The 21,373-nt window shown below is 39.6% G+C and overlaps 1 protein-coding gene across 4 annotated transcripts in view; it reads left to right on the top strand.

The window, feature by feature from the left end:
• The window catches only part of PRKDC (protein kinase, DNA-activated, catalytic subunit), a 241,144-nt gene that overhangs the window by 201,174 nt on the left and 18,597 nt on the right, over nucleotides 1-21,373 (top strand). For 3 of the 4 annotated variants that reach the window (XM_044245625.1, XM_044245626.1, XM_044245628.1), the window contains 5 exons: nucleotides 7,355-7,544; nucleotides 15,000-15,174; nucleotides 17,232-17,422; nucleotides 18,219-18,399; nucleotides 19,401-19,561. In XM_044245625.1, the coding sequence (XP_044101560.1) occupies nucleotides 7,355-7,544; nucleotides 15,000-15,174; nucleotides 17,232-17,422; nucleotides 18,219-18,399; nucleotides 19,401-19,561 (898 nt within the window). The other variant, XM_044245629.1, reaches the window with a different exon arrangement.

Raw genomic sequence — 21,373 nt, forward strand, 5'->3', positions numbered from 1 at the left:
TTTTACTTCTTTAATTTCAGTGACCCTTTTTTTTCCAATAAGGATTCTTAGATGTCTTTTGTTAGATTTGTTCCTAGGTATTTTGTGTTTATCAACAAAGTTCCAGTTATTTGCTGTTCGTATTTTCTGAGTTTTGTTTTATCATGCATGGGTGTTAAATTTGATCAAATGCTTTTTTTCTACATCTATTTAATTGATCATGTTCTTTTTCTCCATGGTTTATGTTTGTTAGGTCTGTAGTCTATAGTTTTGTCTATACTGTTGTGCACAAACAACATCTCTGTCTGGATGACCTATCCATTTTGAAAGCAAGATATTAAAGTCTCCAACAATTATTGTATAGGTCTCTAATTTTCCTTTTAGTATTTCTTTTATTTATATTTACATGCTCCAGAGTTAGGCACATAAATATTTACAATGTTTACAATTGTTATATATTCTTGATGGATTGACCACCTTATCATTATATAATGACCTTCTTTGCATTTTTTTACCATTGTTAGCTTAAGGTCTGTTATGTCTGATTTAGTAAAGCTACCCCATATTTATTTATTTGGTTACCATTTGTTTGAAATATCTCTTTCAATGCCTTCACTCTTGATCAGTGTTGTTTTTAAAGCTAAAGTGAGTCCCTTGTATGCAGCATATTGTTAGATTTTGTTTTTTTATTCATTCAGCCATTCTTTGTCTTTTGATTGAGAATTTAATCCATGTACATTTAAAGTAGTTATTGATAGGTAAGAGCTTACTTTTGCCATTTTGTTCTCTACAGTTTTGTAGATCTGTAGTTCCTTGCTTCTTATCTTGCTGTTTTTTTTGTGATTTGATGACTGTTTGTATGGATATACTCTGACTCCTTTATCTTTCGTAATTACTAAGGCCTTTCCTTGGTGTTTACCATGAGGCTTAAATAAAATATAATATCCTATTAGAAGCTGATAACACCTTAATTGTGATAGCATTTTTAAACTTTTACACTTTTACTTCCTCATGCTCCTCACATATTAGGTTGTTGATATTATAATTTACATATTTTTATATTGTGCATCTAATAACAGATTATTGTAGTTATGGTTTTTATTTTTATTTTATTTTATTTATTTATTGGACAGACAGAGATCACAAGTAGGCAGAGAGTCAGACAGAGAGAAAGGGAGGAAGCAGGCTCCCTGCTGAGCAGAGATTCCCAATGCGGGCTGGATCCCAGGACTCTGGGATCATGACCTGAGCCGAAGGCAGAGGCTTTAACCCATTGAGCCACCCAGGCACCCCTGTAGTTATGGTTTTTAATACATTGTTTTAAAATTTAAACTAGCACTATAAGTGTATTACCACCATTACCATGTTAGAGAATCTGACTTTGGCTCGACATTTACCATTACCAGTGAGATTTGTATAAGTTCATATGTTCTTATGATATTAATTAACAGTGGTTTATCTCTACTTGGAGAACTCCCTTTAGAATTTCTTATAAGCCAAGTCTAGTGGTGAATAAACTCCTTTAACTTTTGATTGTTCAGGAAAGTCTTTATTTCTCCTTCAATTTTGAAGGACAAGTTTTCCAGGAATAGTATTCTTGGTTGACAGATTTTTTTCTTTTAATATTTTGAATAGATCATTCCATTGTCTTCTGGCCTGAAAAGTTTCTTTTGAGAACTCCACCTACAGTCTTATGAAGGTTTCCTTGTATGTGATGTGTGTCACTTTTCTTTTGTTATTTTCAGAGAGTCTTGTCTTTGACCTTTGACAATTTAATTATGTGTCTTGGTGTAGCCTGTTCAGGTTCAATCTATACAATCTATATCTGGTCCCTTGGGCCTCATGGATCTGGAAATCCATTTCTCTGCACAGGTTTATGAGAAGTTTTCAGCCATTTTTGTTTTAAATATACTTCATGTCCCTTTCTCTTCTCCTAGCATTCCAGAAATGGGCTTATTATTTCATTCTGCTACCCTATAAGTCCATAGACTCTTCACTCTTCACCTTTTTTTTTGGGGGGGGGTTGGCTTCTCTGGATGATTTCACTCATTGTTCTGCATGATCAGGTCTGCTTTTGAAGCTTTCTAGTGGATTCGTCAATTCAGTCTTAGTATCCTTTGCCTCTAGGATTACTAGTTTTTTGGGTTTGGTTTGGTTTGGTTTTATAGTTTCTATTTGTTGCTGTTGTTGTTGTTGTTGAACTTCTCATTTCGTTCATGCATTGTTTTCCTAATTTCGTTTAGTTGTCTATTTCTTTCTTCTTGTAGTTCACTAAACTTCTTTAAAATTATAATTCTGAATTCTTTTTCTGACCGTTCATAGATCTCCATATATTTAGAGTCATTTATTATAGCTTTATTATTTTCCTTTGGTGGTATCATGTTTACCTGATCTTTCATGATCCTGGTTTGTTTTGTTTCTTTAAGATTTTATTTATTTATTTATTTATCAGAGAGAGCAAGCAAGCGAGCACAGGCAGGCAGAGTGGCAGGCAGAGGCAGAGAGAGAAGCAGGCTTCCCACCGAGCAAGGAGTCCAATGTGGGACTCGATCCCAGCACTCTGGGATCATGAACCTGAGCTGAACGCAGCGGCTTAACCGACTGAGCCTCCCAGGCATCCCATGATCCTGATTTCTTACATTGGTGTTTGTACATTTGAGTATGTTGTCTCGTCCTCCAGACTTTACAGATTTGCTTTGACAGAAAGAGTCCTTCACCAGTCAACTCAGCTTGGGGATCTGGATGTGTCAGCTGGTAGCATCCTTGAGCCAGGTGGGGATTATGTTAGGATATATTTTAGGTTAAGGCCACTGCCCAAGTTCTGAGGTTGGGATGGAGTGGTTGCCAGTGGCTGCAAACAACTGAAAAAAACTGCTGACTTGTTTCTCTGCTGAAGTGCAGCTCTAGGATGGTCTCTGCAGTTTCCACTATTCTCTGGTCAGTCTTCTGGACGGTCAGGACTAGGTACTGTACTCAGCAGTGGGCAGGGCTCTGAATTAGCTTCCCCTCACCCTGAGGTGGGACAGCAAATTGGCCCCAAGGCCAGTAGAGCCTTGTTTTGGGGCCCAAATTAGGCAGGTATGAACACTGCATTTTCCTGCCAGAGAGGGCTACATTTTGCTCTGTAGAGACAGAGAAGTACTGGCTCTTCTCTTTGATCAAGTTCTACTCTAAGTGGAGCTATGGGATGGGCTACACAGCTTCCTATGAACTCTGGTTTGATTCCGTGGGCAGGCAAGCTGAAGGTTCTGTTCAGCAGTGGGTTTAAACAGGTGAATTTCCCTACCTGTGCAGGGCCATTACACAGTCCCCAAGATGGGCAAGTTTCTTGTTTGAGAACCATATTAAGCAGAACTATGTACTAAGTTCTGTGGCCTAATGAGCCTGACTCTTTGGGTGCATAGGGCTACCCATCAGGTGCTCTGCTCAAGTGCTGCTGTAATCACAGTTGCAGGATGGACTATGCAGATTCCTGGGAGCTCTGGTTAGGTCTCCTGGTCAGCTATGGTTAGGCTGGAGGCTATATTCAGCAGCACTGCTGCTATAAATTTGCTTCCTTTTTTGCTTGGGAGTACAGTGCTCGCTTCGGCAGCACATATACTAAAAAAAAAAATTTGCTTGGGAGTACAGAACAGGCCCTTAGGGCTTGCAAGGCTCTTTGTTTAAGAGACCAAATGAGGCAGAATGGTGCTTCAAGCTCTCTGGTCAGATGGGGTCACCATATTGCCTCAACAGGACTGCTGATCTGGCTTTCCATTCAAGTGCCAATTTAGTAGGAGTTGCACAGTTGGCTTCAGAGACCCCCAGGAACTCTGGTTAAGTTTTTTTGTTTTTTTTTTTTTTAAGATTTTATTTATTTATTTGACAGAGAGAAATCACAAGCAGATGGAGAGGCAGGCAGAGAGAGAGAGAGGAGGAAGCAGGCTCCCCGCTGAGCAGAGAGCCCGATGCGGGACTCGATCCCAGGACCCTGAGATCATGACCTGAGCCGAAGGCAGCGGCTCAACCCACTGAGCCACCCAGGCGCCCTGGTTAAGTTTTTTGATTGGTGGGGTTGGAGACTGTATTCAGCAGTAGGTGGGGCTACTAATTAGCTTCCCTGCCTGGGCGGGGACACACAACAAATACCAAAGGAGGCAAGGCTCTTTTTTGGGAAGCAAATTAGGCAGAACTGTGCGGCAGTTGGGGTCACTGGCTTGGCTTGGTAAACAGGAAGGACTTTCTGCTTGTGTGGCCTTTCTGTGCAAGTACCGCTGGGTTAAGCAGATTCCCAGGTGCTCCAGTCAAGTTTCATGGTCAGGTAGGACAGGACCAAGAGTGACACTTAGAAATAGGTGGAGCTAGGGACGCCTGGGTGGCTCAGTTGGTTGAGCAGCTGCCTTCGGCTCGGGTCGTGGTCCCGGAGTCCTGGGATCGAGTCCCGCATCGGGCTCCTTGCTCGGCGGGGAGCCTGCTTCTCCCTCTGCCTCTGCCTGCCTCTTTGTCTGCCTGTGCTCACTCGCTCTCTCTCCCTCCCTCTCTCTCTGGCAAATAAATAAATAAAATCTTTAAAAAAAAAAAAAGAAAAGAAATAGGTAGAGCTATGAATTAGCTTTCCTCTGTAGGCAGAGTGCCTTGTTGTTCGGGGTCTAACAAACCTGCACCCTGCCGACTTTCCTAGTCAGACTGGGCCACTGTGTTGGTTCTGACGATAAGCCAAACCACTGGTTAGAATTTCTACTTGGGCACTGCTATGAGTAGGAACTCAGTCTGCCAAGATCTGAGTGTTGGTTGCTATAAGCCCGACCCCCCATACCACCTTTCTGTCACAGTCTAATCCCCAATCATTAAGCCCTGCTGCAGGTTTTTTTGTTATCTCTGTGAGATGAGACCCAAGTGGGCCTCCTGATTTGCAAACCCCAACTCTAGGGTAACTAGAGGTCCATCTTGGGCTCTTCTTTTCCTACTGGAAAAACTTCAGACTTGGGGCCCTCTTGTTGTGGTACTGTCCCATCCTGTGCTGGGACCCTGCAGTCATACAGTAGCTGTTCCTTTTTCTCTTCTTATGTGATCCATCTGAGTCTCTGTGGTGTTTCAGGCTTACCCCTGTGTTCTAAGATTTTCTCAATGGTGCCTTGTCTGTGAATAGTAGTTAGTTGGTTTCATTTTGTTTGTTTGTTTTTGTTTTGTAAGGGAGACTGAAGTCAAGAATGAACTATGTCACCATCTTGATGATGTCACTCCTCCTTATAGTTTATTACATTGACTGATTTTTTAATATGAAACAAATGTTGCATTTGGAGGGTAAACCTTGTATGGTACAATGATCCTTTTTATATATTCTTAGATTTGCTAACATTTTATTAAGAATTTTAGTGTCTAAATTCAAGTGGGATATTGGTTTGTAATTTTCTTTTTTATAATGTCTTTGTCAGGTTTTGGTATTAGATCTATAAAATAAGTTGGACATGTTCCCTTCTTTTTTTCCTTGAAAAAAGGTTATGTAAGATCCTTCTTATTTCTTAAGTGAATATTTGATAGAATTCACCAGTGAGATTTTATATGGGCCTGTAGTTTTCCTTTTGGGAAGATTTTGGATAATGCATGTAATTTCTTTGGTAGATATGGGGCTATTTAAATTTTCTATTTCTTTTTTTTTTTTTTTCTTAAAGATTTTATTTATTTATTTGACAGAGAGAGAGAGAGAGAGATCACAAATAGGCAGAAAGACTGGCAGAGAGAGAGAAGCAGGCTCCCCGCCAAGCACAGAGCCCCATGCAGGACTCGATCCCAGGACCCTGGGATCATGACCCAAGCCAAAGGCAGAGGCTTTAACCCACTGAGCCACCCAGGCACCCCTTTCTATTTCTTTTTATGTCAATTTTCTTAAATTGTATTTTTCAGTATATTTTTCCATTTCATTTAAGTTGTCAAATTGTTCACATAAAATTGCTCACATTATTCTCCTTTTTTTTTTTATTACTGGCAGTATCTGTAGTGGGAAGCCCTTTTTCACTCCTGATATTGGTGACTTGTGTTCTCTGTTTTTTCTTGATCAGTCTCACTAGAGGTTTGTCAATTCTGTTGATCTTCTTAAAGGGCCAGCTTTTGACTTTGTTAATTTTCCTTGATAACTGTGTTCTGAAATTTAATTGATTTCTGGTCTCATCTTTAGTATTTTCTTCTTTCAGCTTACTTTTGACTGACTTTGCTCTTCTTTTTTTAGTTTCTTGAGGTGGAAACTTTGATGTTTGATTTTATACTTTTTCCCCTAATAAAAACATTTAAAGCTACATGCACCCCTCTAAGCTCTGCTTTGGCTACATACTGCAAATTTTGATATGTAGTATTTACATTATCATTTAGTTTAAAATATTTTCTAATTCTTTGGGGCTCCTGGGTGCCTCAGTTGGTTGACTGTCTGACTCTTGGTTTTGGCTTAGATCATGATCTCAGGGTCATGGGATCAAGCCCCATGTCAGGCCAACTCTCAGTAGAGAGTCTGCTTGAGATTCTTTCCCCTCCCTCTTCCCGCCTCCCAGCATGCACATGTGCTCTCTCTAAAATAAATAAATAAATATAATATCTTCTAATTTTCATATGATTTCATTTTTGACCTTGAAATAGTTATAAGTGCTTTGTTTAATTTCCAAATAGGTGAGGTTTTTTTTGTCTCTCTTATTATTGATTTCTAAATTAATTCTACAATGGCCACAAAACACATTATGTATAGTTTTAGCTTTTTAAAATTTGTTGAAACTTGTTTTACAGTTTAGCATATGGTCTATTTTAGTAAATATACTGTGTGTACTTAAATCCTGTATATTATGCAGTTCTTAAATGTAATGCTCATAAATTTCAATTAGATCAAGGTGGTCAATGGTGTTTTTCAGAACTCTATGTCTTTATTGATTTCTTTTTTTTTTTTTTTTTTGGTCTATTCCATCAGCTGCCTACATATGTAAGGATTTCAAAATCTCTTACTTTGATTGTGGAATTATCTATTTTTCTCTTTAATTCTGTCTATTTTTACTTACTGTATTTTGAACTTTGTTACTAGGCATATACATGTCAATAATTGCTAGGTCTTCCTGATTAAATGTCCTTTTTATCATACGTCAAAATAATGTATGATAGCATATAGTGAAAACACTAATAGATAATATTATATTTTTGCTTTAAACAGTCATACATATTTGAAAGAACTTAAGAGATCATGACCTGATCTAAAATCAAGTGTCAGATTCTCAACTGACTACGAAATGCTCAGAAATGAGCAAAAATTTAATAATTGTAGAATTTCTGTCTGTAAATGCCATCCAGTAGCTTCCATATATAAAAAGATTTATTTCATAAGTCTCTGCCATTAATTTTCATTTTTCATCGTTTTGTGTAGATGTTTCTTTCTCAGCAAAATAGAGGAGAAACTTACTCTTCCTCCAGGTGATCATAGTATGTCCATGGATGATGATAAAGATTCTAGTGATAGGATGGAAGTGCAGGAGCAGGGAGAAGAAGTCTGTTCCCTGATTAAGAATTGTATGTTCTCCATGAAAATGAAGATGGTAGAAAGTGCAAGAAAGCAGGTGAGTACTTATATTTGTGTTCCTCTATTGTAGCATACAATTTTCTTAAATTAGCTGTTTTTTAACACCTCTTCTTGGGAAAGATCCCAAATACATAGAGACTAAACAGCTTCCTTCTAAAGAATGAATGGGTCAACCAGGAAATTAAAGAAGATTTGAAAAAAAATCATGGAAACAAATGATAATGAAAACACAACGGTTCAAAATCTGTGGGACACAGCAAAGGCAGTCCTGAGAGGAAAATATGTAGCGGTACAAGCCTTTCTCAAGAAACAAGAAAGGTCTCAAATACACAACCTAACCCTACACCTAAAGGAGCTGGAGAAAGAACACCAAAGAAAGCCTTACCCAGCAGGAGAAGAGAAATAATAAAGATCAGAGCAGAAATGAATGAAATAAAAACCCAAAAAACAATAGAACAAATCAATGAAACTAGGAGCTGGTTCTTTGAAAGAATTAATAAGATGGATAAACCCCTGGCCCGATTTATCAAAAAGAAAAGAGAAAGGACCCAAATAAATAAAATCATGAATGAAAGAGGAGAGATCACAACAAACACCAAAGAAATACAGACAATTATAAGAACATACTATGAGCAACTCTACACAAACAAATTTGACAATCTGGAAGAAATGGATGCATTCCTAGAGACATATAAACTACCACAACTGAACCAGGAAGAAATAGAAAACCTGAACAGACCTGTTACCAGTAAGGAGATTGAAATAGTCATCAAAAATCTCCAAATAAACAAAAGCCCAGGGCCAGATGGCTTCCCAGGGGAATTCTACCAAACATTTAAAGAAAACTAATTCCTATTCTCCTGAAACTGTTCCAAAAAATAGAAATGGAAGGAAAACTTCCAAACTCATTTTATGAGGCCAGCATCACCTTGATCCCAAAACCAGACAAGGATCCCATCAAAAAAGAGAGCTATAGACCAATATCCTTGATGAACACAGATGCAAAAATTCTCATCAAAATACTAGCCAATAGGGTTCAACAGTGCATTAAAAGGATTATTCACCACGACCAAGTGGGATTTATTCCAGGGCTGCAAGATTGGTTCAACATCTGCAAATCAATCAGTGTGATACAACACATTAATAAAAGAAAGAACGAGAACTATATGATACTCTCAATGGAGAAAAACTAAAAGCTTTTCCGCTAAGGCCAGGAACACGGCAGGGATGTCCATTATCACCACTGCTATTCAACATAGTACTAGAAGTCCTAACCTCAGCAATCAGACAACAAAAGGAAATTAAAGGCATCCAAATCGGCAAAGAAGAAGTCAAACTATTAGTCTTCACAGAAGATATGATACTATATGTGGAAAACCCAAAAGACTCCACTCCAAAACTGCTAGAACTTGTACAGGAATTCAGTAAAGTGTCAGGATGTAAAATCAACGCACAGAAATCAGTTGCATTTCTCTACACCAGCAAGACAGAAGAAAGAGAAATTAAGGAGTCAGTCCCATTTACAATTGCACCCAAAACTATAAGATACCTAGGAATAAACCTATCCAAAGAGGCTAAGATTCTATACTCCGAAAACTATAAAGTACTCATAAAAGAAATTGAGGAAGACACAAAGAAATGGAAAAATGTTCCATGCTCCTAGATTGGAAGAATAAATATTGTGAAAATGTCTATGCTACCTAAAGCAATCTACACATTTAATGCAATTCCTATCAAAACCCCACCCTGTTTTTTCAAAGAAATGGAACAAGTTATCCTAAAATTTATAGGGAACTAGAAAAGACCTCGAATAGCCAAAGGAATATTGAAAAAGAAAGCCAAAGTTGGTGGCATCACAATTCCAGACTTCAAGCTCTATTACAAAGCTGTCATCATCAAGACAGCATGGTACTGGCACAAAAACAGACACATAGATCAATGGAACAGAATAGAGAGCCCAGAAATAGACCTTCAACTCTATGGTCAACTAATCTTCGACAAAGCAGGAAAGAATGTCCAATGGACAAAAGACAGCCTCTTCAATAAATGGTGTTGGGAAAACTGGACGGCCACATGCAGAAAAATGAAATTGGACCATTTCCTTACACCACACACGAAAATAGACTCAAAATGGATGAAGGACCTCAATGTGAGAAAGGAATCCATCAAAATCCTTGAGGAGAGCACAGGCAGCAACCTCTTTGACCTCAGCTGCAGCAACATCTTCCTAGGAACATCGCCAAAGGCAAGGGAAGCAAAGGCAAAAATGAACTGTTGGGATTTTATCAAGATCAAAAGCTTTTGCACAGCAAAGGAAACAGTTAACAAAACCAAAAGACAACTGACAGAATGGGAGAAGATATTTGCAAATGACATATCAGATAAAGGGCTAGTGTCCAAAATTTATAAAGAACTTAGCAAACTCAACACCCAAAGAACAAATAATCCAATCAAGAAATGGGCAGAAGACATGAACAGACATATCTGCAAAGGAGACATCCAGATGGCCAACAGACACATGAAAAAGTGTTCCATATCACTCGGCATCAGGGAAATACAAATCAAAACCACAATGAGAGACCACCTCACACCAGTCAGAATGGCTAAAATCAACAAGTCAGGAAATGACAGATGCTGGCGAGGATGCCGAGAGAGGGGAACCCTCCTACACTGTTGGTGGGAATGCAAGCTGGTGCAACCACTCTGGAAAACAGAATGGAGATTCCTCAAAATGTTGAAAATAGAACTACCCTATGACCCAGCCATAGGTCATACCTTACCCTAACGATACAAACGTAGTGATCCGAAGGGGCAAATGCACCCAAATGTTTATAGCAGCAATGTCTACAATACCCAAACTATGGAAGGAACCTAGATGAATGGATCAAGAAGATGTAGTATATATATACAATGGAATACTATGCAGCCATCAAAAGAAATGAAATCTTGCCACTTGGGACGACGTAGATGGAACTAGAGGATATCATGCTTAGTGAAATAAGTCCATTGGAGAAAGACAACTATCATATGATCTCTCTGATATGAGGAAGTGGAGCTGCAACGTGGGAATTTAGAGGGGTAGGAGAAGAATAAATGAAACAAGATGGGATTGGGAGGGAGACAAACCATAAGTGACTCTTAACCTCCCAAAACAAACTGAGGGTTGCTGGGAAGGGGGGGTTTTGGACATTGGGGAGGGTATGTGCTATGGTGAGTGCTATGAAGTGTGTAAACCTGGCGATTCACAGACCTGTACCCCTGGGGATAAAAATACATTATATGTTTATAAAAAAATAAAAAATAAAATAAAATAAAGAGTCAGGAATAACCCTGGGTATTTGGTTTCCTTAGTAGAGTGACAGGTGAACTTGAACGCCACTTAATGGCTTTTCTTCTTTGTGTAGGAAGCTCTGGGATAGAGGTGACCAGATAAATAAAGTTTTTTTTTTTTTTAAGATTTTATTTATTTATTTGAGAGAGAGCACAAGAACGGGGGAGGCAGAGGGAGAGGGAAAAGCAGACTCTCCACTGAGCAGGGAACCCAATGTAGGACTCAATCCCAGGACCCTGGGATTATGACCTGAGCCGAAGACAAAAGCTTAATCTACTGAGCCACCCAGGTGCCCCAGATTAACAGTTTTAAAACACTGTTCTGGGGCACCTGGGTGGCTCAGTGGGTTAAGCCGCTGCCTTTGGCTCAGGTCATGATCTCAGGGTCCTGGGATCAAGTCCCGCATCGGGCTCTCTGCTCAGCAGGGAGCCTGCTTCCTCCTCTCTCTCTCTGCCTGCCTCTCTGCCTACTTGTGATCTGTCTCTGTCAAATAAATAAATAAAATCTTTAAAAAACAAAACACTGTTCTGATTTTAGTGAGAGAAATGATTGGAGGAAGGGCAAAGGGTTGTCCAGCCTCTGTATTACTCCAGGTAATTGATGAGGGCAGCCAATCAAGGTTAGAGTCTGAGAAGTGGAGATCAGTGGACAAGTTCAAGAAAAAGGAAGCATGGATGAGACACTGTGACTGGTTCTGTTCAGGAAGAGAAAGCAGGATCCCCAGGCTTCTCTGCCTGTATAGCTGAGTGTATGGGAATGCAGGAAGAATGGCAGTTTGTGGGGTGCATTCAGTTGAAGACATATTGCATGTGTGAGGCCTTTAAGACAAGTAAATTTCTATTTGCTAATTTGTACATAAGAAATCTAAAGTTGTGGAGAAAAAGAGCTGTGCTTGCAATAGAGGTCTGAAGGTGATTGACACATGGACTATCACTGAAGCCACAGGAGTGGATAAGGTGACCAGGACCAGTTGCCAAAACATACCTACAGTTTTGGGAGGAACAAAGGGAAAGTTGTCCACAAAGGAGCTGAAACTAGATGGTGACATTAGAGGATGACCAAGAGGCTGAGCCCAGAGGGAGGGCCAGAAATCATCAGTGCCTGTTACCCAGGAGAACAAAGGCATGCAGAAACAAAGTGCCCTTGCATTGAGAGAAGGCTTGTGCTGACTTCAGTGAGACTTCACTGGGGCAGAAGTCAGATCAGAGTGGGTAGAAGAACAAATAAGGATGGATATACAGGGGCAGTGAGCACAGCCTGCTTCTAAGGAAGCCATGATGAGGAAAAGCAGGCGGGTTTAGGAAGTGTTTGGATTTTTAGGAAGGAGGAGACCGGGGATTTTAAAGCTTAATGGTAGGGAGAGAAGGACATACAGAGAGGGATCATTAGTAAGATAGGATTTCTTGTGGAGTTGAAAGGGAAAGGATTCAAGCAAAGGTGAATGGAAGAACTCTGTTCTCTCTGGGGAGTAGGCCCTCTGCAGAGGCTGAGCTGAAGAGATCTGAGAATAGTGGGGGAGTGGTGGGTTATTCTGGGCTGTGGTGGAGGGCCTGGAGAGCCATGGAAGAACTGTCAGTGTGGTCTCTGGTGAGTCTGTGAGTATAGGAGCAGAAAGGCCATGCACTTCAGTGTACCCAGGAGTATGGTTTTTCCAGGTGGGTGTAATACAAGGACAAAGGCTGGTAACCTGAGAGTATTGCAAAGAGAGTGGTGGGAAAAGTTGGCTGACTTAATTGCACACAGAAGGAAGTGGAAGCAGGAAGAAGGCAGGTAAAATTACCAGAGATTTTAAGGTTATAAAGCAAACATAGCAAGAATTTGGTGGGTAGAGTAGGTTTGTGGTCAAAATGGTGTGACTTGAGTTTAGGAATTTGGTGGTGAGGAAGTTCTGAGTAGTGATGAAGATTACAGTGTAGCTAAGAAGCTGCACCCAACATTGTCAAGGGCAGTGTTGGGAAGCTACTATTCCGGCTCTTGTGATCACTGTCTAGCAAGAGAATAAGAGCTGCACTTCAACCCAACAGCATAAGATGAGTGAAGAAAAGAGAGGTCACCATGCTAGGAGAGCCCCAAGAAGAAGAGACCTTCTGCCTGGTAGGAAGGCTTGCTGGAGAAGGAGGCATTCAGATGGGGCTTTATGGAAATGGTAGGGTTTGCACTTTGAGAAGAGAAAAAGGTGCTATAGATACAAGATATATTCCAGCAAAATCATGGAGGTGAGAAGCTGGGAATTGCAATCTGCTTTCGACATGCTGGCTCAGTTGGAAGCTGTATGGAAGATTGTCTGCTGAGGGAAAAAGCCTAGAGACTGTGAAGTCTCAAACTAGGAAAGTTGTGGTAGGAATGCAAACAATGTGAAAGATGCTCTAGAAGTGAGGTAAGAAGTCCAGAGATAGGAAGTATTATGGAGAAGATGCAGCTGAGGATGGCTCAGATTTTTAGCCAACATAGTTGAAAGGATAGTAAAGAACAAGACATGGGTTTGATGAAAACGTCTTTTGAAACTTGGTAAAGAAGAATTAAAAGACATCCATATAACAACCAAACAAATAAAAAATAGATAAGTTATACATCAAAATTTAGAAATTCCTGTGCCTCAAAGAACACACTCAAAAAAGTGATGAGACAACCCATACACATGTGAGAAAATAATTGGGAAATCATGTATCTGATAAAGGTCTACTATCCAGAACACATAAAGAACTCTTTTTTTTTTTTAATTTATTTATTTGACAGAGAGAGAGATCACAAGTAGGCAGAGAGGCAGGCAGAGAGAGAGAGAGAGAGGGAAGCAGGCCCCCTGCTGAGCAGAGAGCCCTATGCGGGACTCGATCCCAGGACCCTGAGATCACGACCCGAGCCGAAGGCAGCGGCTTAACCCACTGAGCCACCCAGGCGCCCACATAAAGAACTCTTTATAACTGAACAACAAAAACTCAATCCAACTTAAAAAATGGGCTAAGGGGCGCCTGGGTGGCTCAGTGGTTTAAGCCTCTGCCTTCGGCTCAGGTCATAGTCTCAGGGTCCTGGGATCAAGCCCCACATCAGGCTCTCTGCTTAGCAGGGAGTCTGCTTCCCCCTCTCTCTGCCTGCCTCTCTGCCTACTTGTGATTTCCGTCAAATAAATAAATAAATAATCTTAAAAAAAAAAAAAATGGGCTAAGAATTCTAAATAGACATTTCTCCAAAGCAGATATACAGATGGTAAACAAGCACATGAAAAGATGTTCAGCATTATTAGTTATTAGGAAAATGCAAATTAAAACCACACAAGATACCACTTCACACCCACTGTAATCAAAGAGACTGCTCAGACAGATATTGGTGAAGATGTGGAGAAATTGGAACCTTCATACATTGATGATGGGAATGTAAAATGGTACAGATGCTGTGGAGAACAAGTATGACATTTCCTCAAAAAGTTAAACATAGAGTTACCATGTGATCCACCATTTCAACTCGTAGGTATATGGGAGAAGTGAAAGTGTATGTCCACACAGAAATTTGTACGTAGATATTTACAGCAATATTATTCAAAATAGCCAAAATGTGGAGGCAACCCCAAAAGCTATCAATAGATGAATGGATAAATAAAATGTGCTCTATCCATGCAACAGAATAGTATTCAGCCGTGTGAAGGAATAAAGTGTGAATACACGCTGTAACTTGGGCAAACCTAGAAAAGACTATGCTAAGTAAAAGAAGACAGATAAAATCACCATGTTTCTGATTTCATTGATAGGAGATGTCCAGAATCGGCAAATCCATAGAGATAGAAAGTAGTTTAGTGTTTGCCATCGCTGGAGGGTGGGGAGCAAATTGTTTCTTTTTGAATTGATCAGATGTTCTGGAACTAGATAGTAGTGATGGTTGCCCAACTTTGTAAATTTACTAAAAGACAGAACTGTATACATTTGAAACGTGAATGCTTTCCCCATGAAAAATAAAAAGACATGTGTCTCTCTCTGTCAAATAAATAAATAAAATCTTTTTTAAAAATACATTTACACAATTTAAACTGAGGAGATGGATTTACTGCTTTCAGGTGAGTTGTGTCATGCAAAAAGGGAAGAAGGCCAGTTAAAAATTTCTGTCAAATGTTTTATTTTTATTTCTAAGTGATCACCTGTGTATTATCTTACCACTTTCTTTCTTCTATAGCACAATTTCTCACTTGCCATGAAACTACTGAAGGAGCTTCATAGAGAGTCAAAAGCAAGAGATGACTGGCAGGTGCAGTGGGTGCAGAACTACTGCCGGCTCAGCCATAGCCGGAGCCAGGGCCAGACCTGCCCTGAGCAGATTCTCACAGCGCTGAAAACAGTCTCCTTATTGGGTACTGGACTATTCTTTTCTATAGAAATAAGTTCAGTGGCACTATTTTATATTATGTCTCTGTGTCTTTTAAAACTTATTTTGCTGCTTTATCTGACATTTGGGAATTAATTTTTGTAATAATTTTATTAAATATTTGGAGCCAAGGACTTTGCATCCTAATAATGCTATGGAATGTGGTTCTTGGAGATTTTATTTCTTTATTGATCAAATAAAATTGAAATTAAAGTTTTTTCTGTAATATTTATGCAAATTATGGGTCTCATAGTTTAATTATTTTGAAAACCTTGTTTACTTACAAGAATTGCCTTTTAAAAAATTGAATATGAAACATCTTTTTCCTCCTCAGCTTTTCTTTTCTTTTTTTTTTTTTTTTTAACATAGCCTTCAAAACTGAGGGGAGAAAAAGAATTCACTATGTGAGTTTTGGGTTCACTCCACCTGTTTTGCTGCCCTCTGTCCCAGGGTATATAGCAGCAATATTATTGACCATGCTGACAACCAAATTCCCAAGTTGGACTCTTCAGTAAGACAGGGAATTATATCAGATTATTAGTCTCAGTAAAAATGCAAATAGGAGAAGCACGCTCTCCATATTTATCAGGAGCAGAAAATCGTTATGTTTGCTTAAATATTTATAGGGGTTTTGGGTGGGAGGAATGGAGGAGAGGAGAAGGAGTTGGCTGATACTAAGATAACATTAGTACTCCTAATATTAGGGGTGCTCAGTGGGTTAAAGCCTCTGTCTTTATTTCAGGTCATGATCCCAGGGTTCTGGGATCGAGCCCCGCATCAGGCTCTCTGCTCAGCAGGGAGCCTGCTTCCTCCTCTCTTTCTGCCTGCCTCTCTGCCTACTTGTGATCTCTGTCAAATAAATAAATAAAATCTTTTTAAAAAAAATACTAATCCTACAGTTTTAGTAGTCATCATATGGCTGTAGTTTTTAACTATCTTGTGAAATAATAGGGCCAGTAGTTTGGAACATGTATCTGAGGGTAATCTGGCAGAGAATTTTCACAGATGGATGAGCTGGGTAGAATGGTTGATTGGACTTGCTGGGTGACAGCCCCTTCTCTTTGTACCCTTCTTGTACCCTCTGCAAGCTGCAGGTTTGACCAGGGCTTCCTTCCCCAAAGCCATGGTAAGATATTAGAACTAGACCTTTACATGCAGCAGCATCTGTTGCTTTATCAGCTATAAATCACAGTAGCAATTTAAAAATCTAATCTGGTTTTTAATGTATATGCACAAATGCATTAAAAAGAGACATTTTCTTGCCTTTATAATGGATTTAGGTACTTTGACAAAATGCAGAATGATGGTACTTGAATAAAAGTTTATTCAGTGTTTTAATTGCCTTAGCCTCTATAGACTTTGCTGTAGTCACTGCTAACAAAGAACATTTTTCATTCATATGAATTCAAGAAACTCCCTAACCACTGTATGAAGCCAGTTTCTTATAGTTACAAGATTTATTTTAAATTTTTAATAGAAAACAGGGATGCCTGGGTGGCTCAGTGGGTTAAGCCGCTGCCTTCGGCTCAGGTCATGATCTCAGGGTCCTGGGATCGAGTCCCGCGTCAGGCTCTCTGCTCAGCAGGGAGCCTGCTTCCTCCTCTCTCTCTCTGCCTGCCTCTCTGCCTACTTGTAATCTCTCTCTGTCAAATAAATAAATAAAAAATCTTTTAAAAAAAAATTTTAATAGAAAACAACTTCTGGGGACGCCTGGGTGGCTCAGTGGGTTAAGCCACTGCCTTCGGCTCTGGTCATGATCCCAGAGTCCTGGGATCGAGTCCCACATGGGCTCCTTGCTCGGCAGGGAGCCTGCTTCTCTCTCTGCCTCTGCCAGCCTCTCTGCCCACTTGTGTGCTCTCTCTCTCTCCCTCTCTCTGACAAATAAATAAATGAAATATTTTTTTTAAAAAAGGATTTATATATAAGAAAAGAAAAGAAAACAACTTCTGTACACTATGAGTATCCTTTTTTTTTTTAATTTATGACATCCATTTATTTCTGAGAAAATCATCTGTGTTTATGTGTATGTTTTTAATCCAACAGGTGAGAGCACATCAATTTACATAAGCAAAAATGTTCTCGCTTTCCATGATCAGAATATTCTCTTGGGTACAACATACAGAATCATAGCTGAGGCTCTCATCAGGGAGCCAACCTGCCTCGCTGAAATCGAGGAAAGCAAAGCTAGAAGAATTTTGGATCTTTCTGGATCCAGTACAGAGAATGCAGAAAAGGTAATGAATACTGTAAGAGTGAACTTTTTATGTTTGTGTGTTCTACGTCTCCAGTGTGCAGCCTTCTGACTACACAAAAGAAATAATGAGAAATGATTGCTTTGTGTTTTGAGAATGTATTTGACAGTTATGCAGCCAGGTTTCTTGTGTGGAAAACTGACATACTCAATTGTTTCCTGTTTATTTGAATGATACAGATTGTTTCAGTATTAGAAGTGAAAAATTTGTGTTGGATTGATGTGGACAGTTCCTCCAAGAATTTTGCTAATGGATTTCACCACCAGTTGCCATCCAGACGTCCCATTATCTTGTGAAGCAAATCAGCCTTTTCCACTTTTTTATGTAGTGTCTGCTTTGCCTAGCTTTTTTCAGATGATTTTGTATTTTCCTCTCCTCATCTCCCTGTGCCTACTTCACTTTAGTTGTTAGCCTTGCCTTCTCCCTCCTCAGTGTTATTACCAACATCTGAGCAGGATGGTGAGGATCAAGTGCCAACTTCCATCTCTTCTTCAGTTCCTGACAGGCTGCATGATCCCCCATTGATCTTTGGTGCCAACTCTGCATGACTAGTGGACCTTCTGGGTTTTAAAAGTACTGAGGATTATACTGAAATCACTCACTGTTTCACAATCAGGGCAGACAGACTCCCTTTTCCATTTAACCAGCTTTCTGTGTTATCTCATGGCTCACAAATCACAAATATTCTTTCTTTGTCATCACAAGTAAAAAGTAGAGTTCTTCCAGAAAACTTAAGCTGCACTCACAGGTTCACAATTGAGACCTCTGTGAATTCCAGGTGATCGCAGGTCTGCACCAGAGAGCATTCCATCACCTTTCTGAGGCCGTGCGGATAGCTGAAGAGGAGGCCCAGCCTTCCCTCATGGGCCAGGGTCCTGTAGCCAGCCTGACAGATGCTTACATGACGCTGGTGGATTTCTGTGACCAGCAGCTCCGCAAGGAGGAGGAGAGTGCATCAGGTGGGTCACAAAAGGAAAAATCATTTAGTTTGTAACATTGTGTTAGCCAAAGCCTTAAGACTTCTGTAGATACTTTGTTTCCTGTTTGCTTGTTTTTATTATTTTTTTTTAAAGATTATATTTGAGAGAGAGAAGGGGGCATGGGCACGTGAGTGGGTTGAGGTGCAGAAGGGGAGGGAGAGAGGGAATCTCAAGCAGGCTTCCAAGTTGAGCTTGGAGCCAGACTTGGGCCCTATACCATGACCCTGAGACTATGACCTGAGCCAAAATCAAGAGTCAGATGCTTATCTGACTGAACCACTCAGGAGCCTCTGCATCTTGGGTTGTTGTTTAAGATTTTATTTATTTATTTATTTGACAGACGGAGATCACAAGTAGACAGAAACGCAGGCAGAAAGGGGTAGCGGGAAGGAGGCTCCTTGCTGAGCAGACAGCCCGATGCGGGGCTCGATTCTGGGACCCTGAGATCATGACCTGAGCTGAAGGCAGAAGCTTTAACCCACTGAGCCACCTAGGCATCCCTGTATCTTGGGTTTTTAAATGACAGTTATTCTGAGAAAAGTCTTATCTTTTTAAGAAGCAACAGCATCTTCAAGCAACATGACCTGCATATAAACAGTCACACTATCTTTCCATTTGCTTATAGTTTCTACATTTTACTTGTAGCTTTGGTAATATTGGCTATGTGGCCTGCCTCTTGCTCCTGAAATAAATTCAGTAACCAGCAGCTGTTCAGTGTTCCCTCTGGCCCAAGAAGGAAACGGTGCTGCATGCAGAATGCATATTCCAGTGAAGAATTCAGCTTCAAGATGGAAGCTTTTACATATGGCCCAAAACTGCATCTGGTGTTTGTTGATCTAAAGTACTTGTTAAAAGAGAGCAGTGACATATTACAAAATAGAAGCCCAAAGGGAAATGTTTGTCATTTGTTAAATTTATAGTTTATGTATGTGTAAGTGGGTATACTGATCGTTTTTTTCCTTCTCTCCTGTCCTTTGTAGTTACTGAGTCTCTAGAACTACAGACGTATCCAGCCGTTGTGGTAGACAAAATGTTGAAAGCTTTAAAATTGCATTCCAGTGAAGCCAGGCTGAAGTTTCCCAGACTACTGCAGATTGTAGAACTATATCCAGAGGAGACCCTGAGCCTAATGACAAAAGAGGTTAGTGTCTATATTCTAATGAAGAGAACTTTACAGAACTTAAAGACATGTTTCTGTTTATATCTAAACACATTAGTATGTGCAATGCATATATTACAGGTTTTCCTAACCAGCATTGCATTTTACTATATTCTGAGAATGTAGGTAATTTAAAGCTGTATAAAAGGGTGTTCACATTTACCCATTTTCTTCTGTGGGTGTTGATAAGAACACTGTATCTACCTCAGAAGAGGAGGAGATATGTTTGGGACAAGGTGGGAATTTTCTATAGCACAATTTGCAGTCCAGAATGACTAAGCTGTAGTCTGGAACATCTGTTGGTGCCTTATGCTCAGTTTATTATTTATCTCAGGGAGAGGGAGTATGTTTCAGCTGGCATCCCACCCCCGGTGACTACAGTGCCTGCTGGCAGCACCATGTTCATGAGGATCCTGAGGCCTTCAAGTGTGCAGTGAGCAGCTAGGGGGTGCAGGCACTCCCCCACAGTGTTCTGCTCACCACTTGTGGGTCCCGCACAGGCCTCTCCCAAAACGAAGCTGCATCATCCTACTATCTTTCTGTCATTTGAGCCATCTGAAAGACTCCTTAATGACTTCTGTAGATATTTAACTGCACAATAGGGCCAGGCTTTGAGTTGTTACACAACAGTTCAAAAGGGTAACATAGCACTCTGTTGGCTTTATGTAGTAAATTTTTAAACAGTGCTGGTTTCTGAGCTGTGGAGACTTGAGTGCCTGGCAGGGCTTTCCTACACACTCCGATCCTCTTGTGGATTTAGAAGGATGGGATTTTCTCAATAGGTCCTAAAAAAGAGATTAAAGTAACTTCAGAAATGTAGTAGATACATGTGTGTATGTTTTTCTTAAAGATTAGTGAAAAAATCATTAAATTATAATTTTAGTTTTCCCAAAATAATATTTATATATGATGAAGATAGCATTTCAAATTTGTGAGGAAATAAATGGAATGTACATTCAATGTTGTTATGGCACCAGGGAGTCATTTGAGATGGGGAACTAACCTTTATTGATCACTCCCTTGAGCTATGTGGACCGATGCTTTTTATCCCCACATTTTTTGCTCTTTACTTAGTTAATAGATGAAAGTAGGAAGCTTGCCATGTTCACTCCTCATACCAACATTCCAAGTGGATCAGATTTTATCTTAAAATTAACACATTAAAAAGCTCTAACTCTTTTTTCTGTAAAAAGACAAAATCCAGAAACTATAAAGGAAAAGAATCAGCACTTCCTTGCAGGGGAAAAAAACAAAAAACAACAATATATATGAAGTTTAAAAAAAAAAAAAAAACTGCCAGAAAAAATATTTGCAACACGTATTAGAGACAAAGAGCTGGTGTCTCCCTCTAAAAAAAAAAAAAAAAAAAAAATAGACCAGTAGAAAGTGGTCAGAGGAAACACATGCATGATTTAATATGTAAGGAGAATAAAGTGAGACCATTTACCCTCACTAACAAAGAAACATGAAAATTAAAATTAGATCTTTTTCACCTCTCAGATTGACAATAAATTTTTAAAATTGTCTTTTGTGTTGGATTTTGTAAAGTAGTCAACTGTGAATATACTTTTTTTAAATTGAATATATAGTTGACATAACAATACCATAAGTTTCAGGCATGCAGTATAATGATTGAGCAATTCTGTCCATTACTTAGGGCTCATCATGACAAGTGTAGTTACCATCTGTCATTATACAGTATTATTACAGTATTGGTGGCTGTATTACCTATGGTATACTTTATATCCCCATGACTTATTTATTTTATAACTGGAAATTTATACTTCTTAATCC

Source organism: Neovison vison, chromosome 4, assembly GCF_020171115.1.
Source record: "Neovison vison isolate M4711 chromosome 4, ASM_NN_V1, whole genome shotgun sequence".
NCBI lineage: Eukaryota > Metazoa > Chordata > Mammalia > Carnivora > Mustelidae > Neogale > Neogale vison.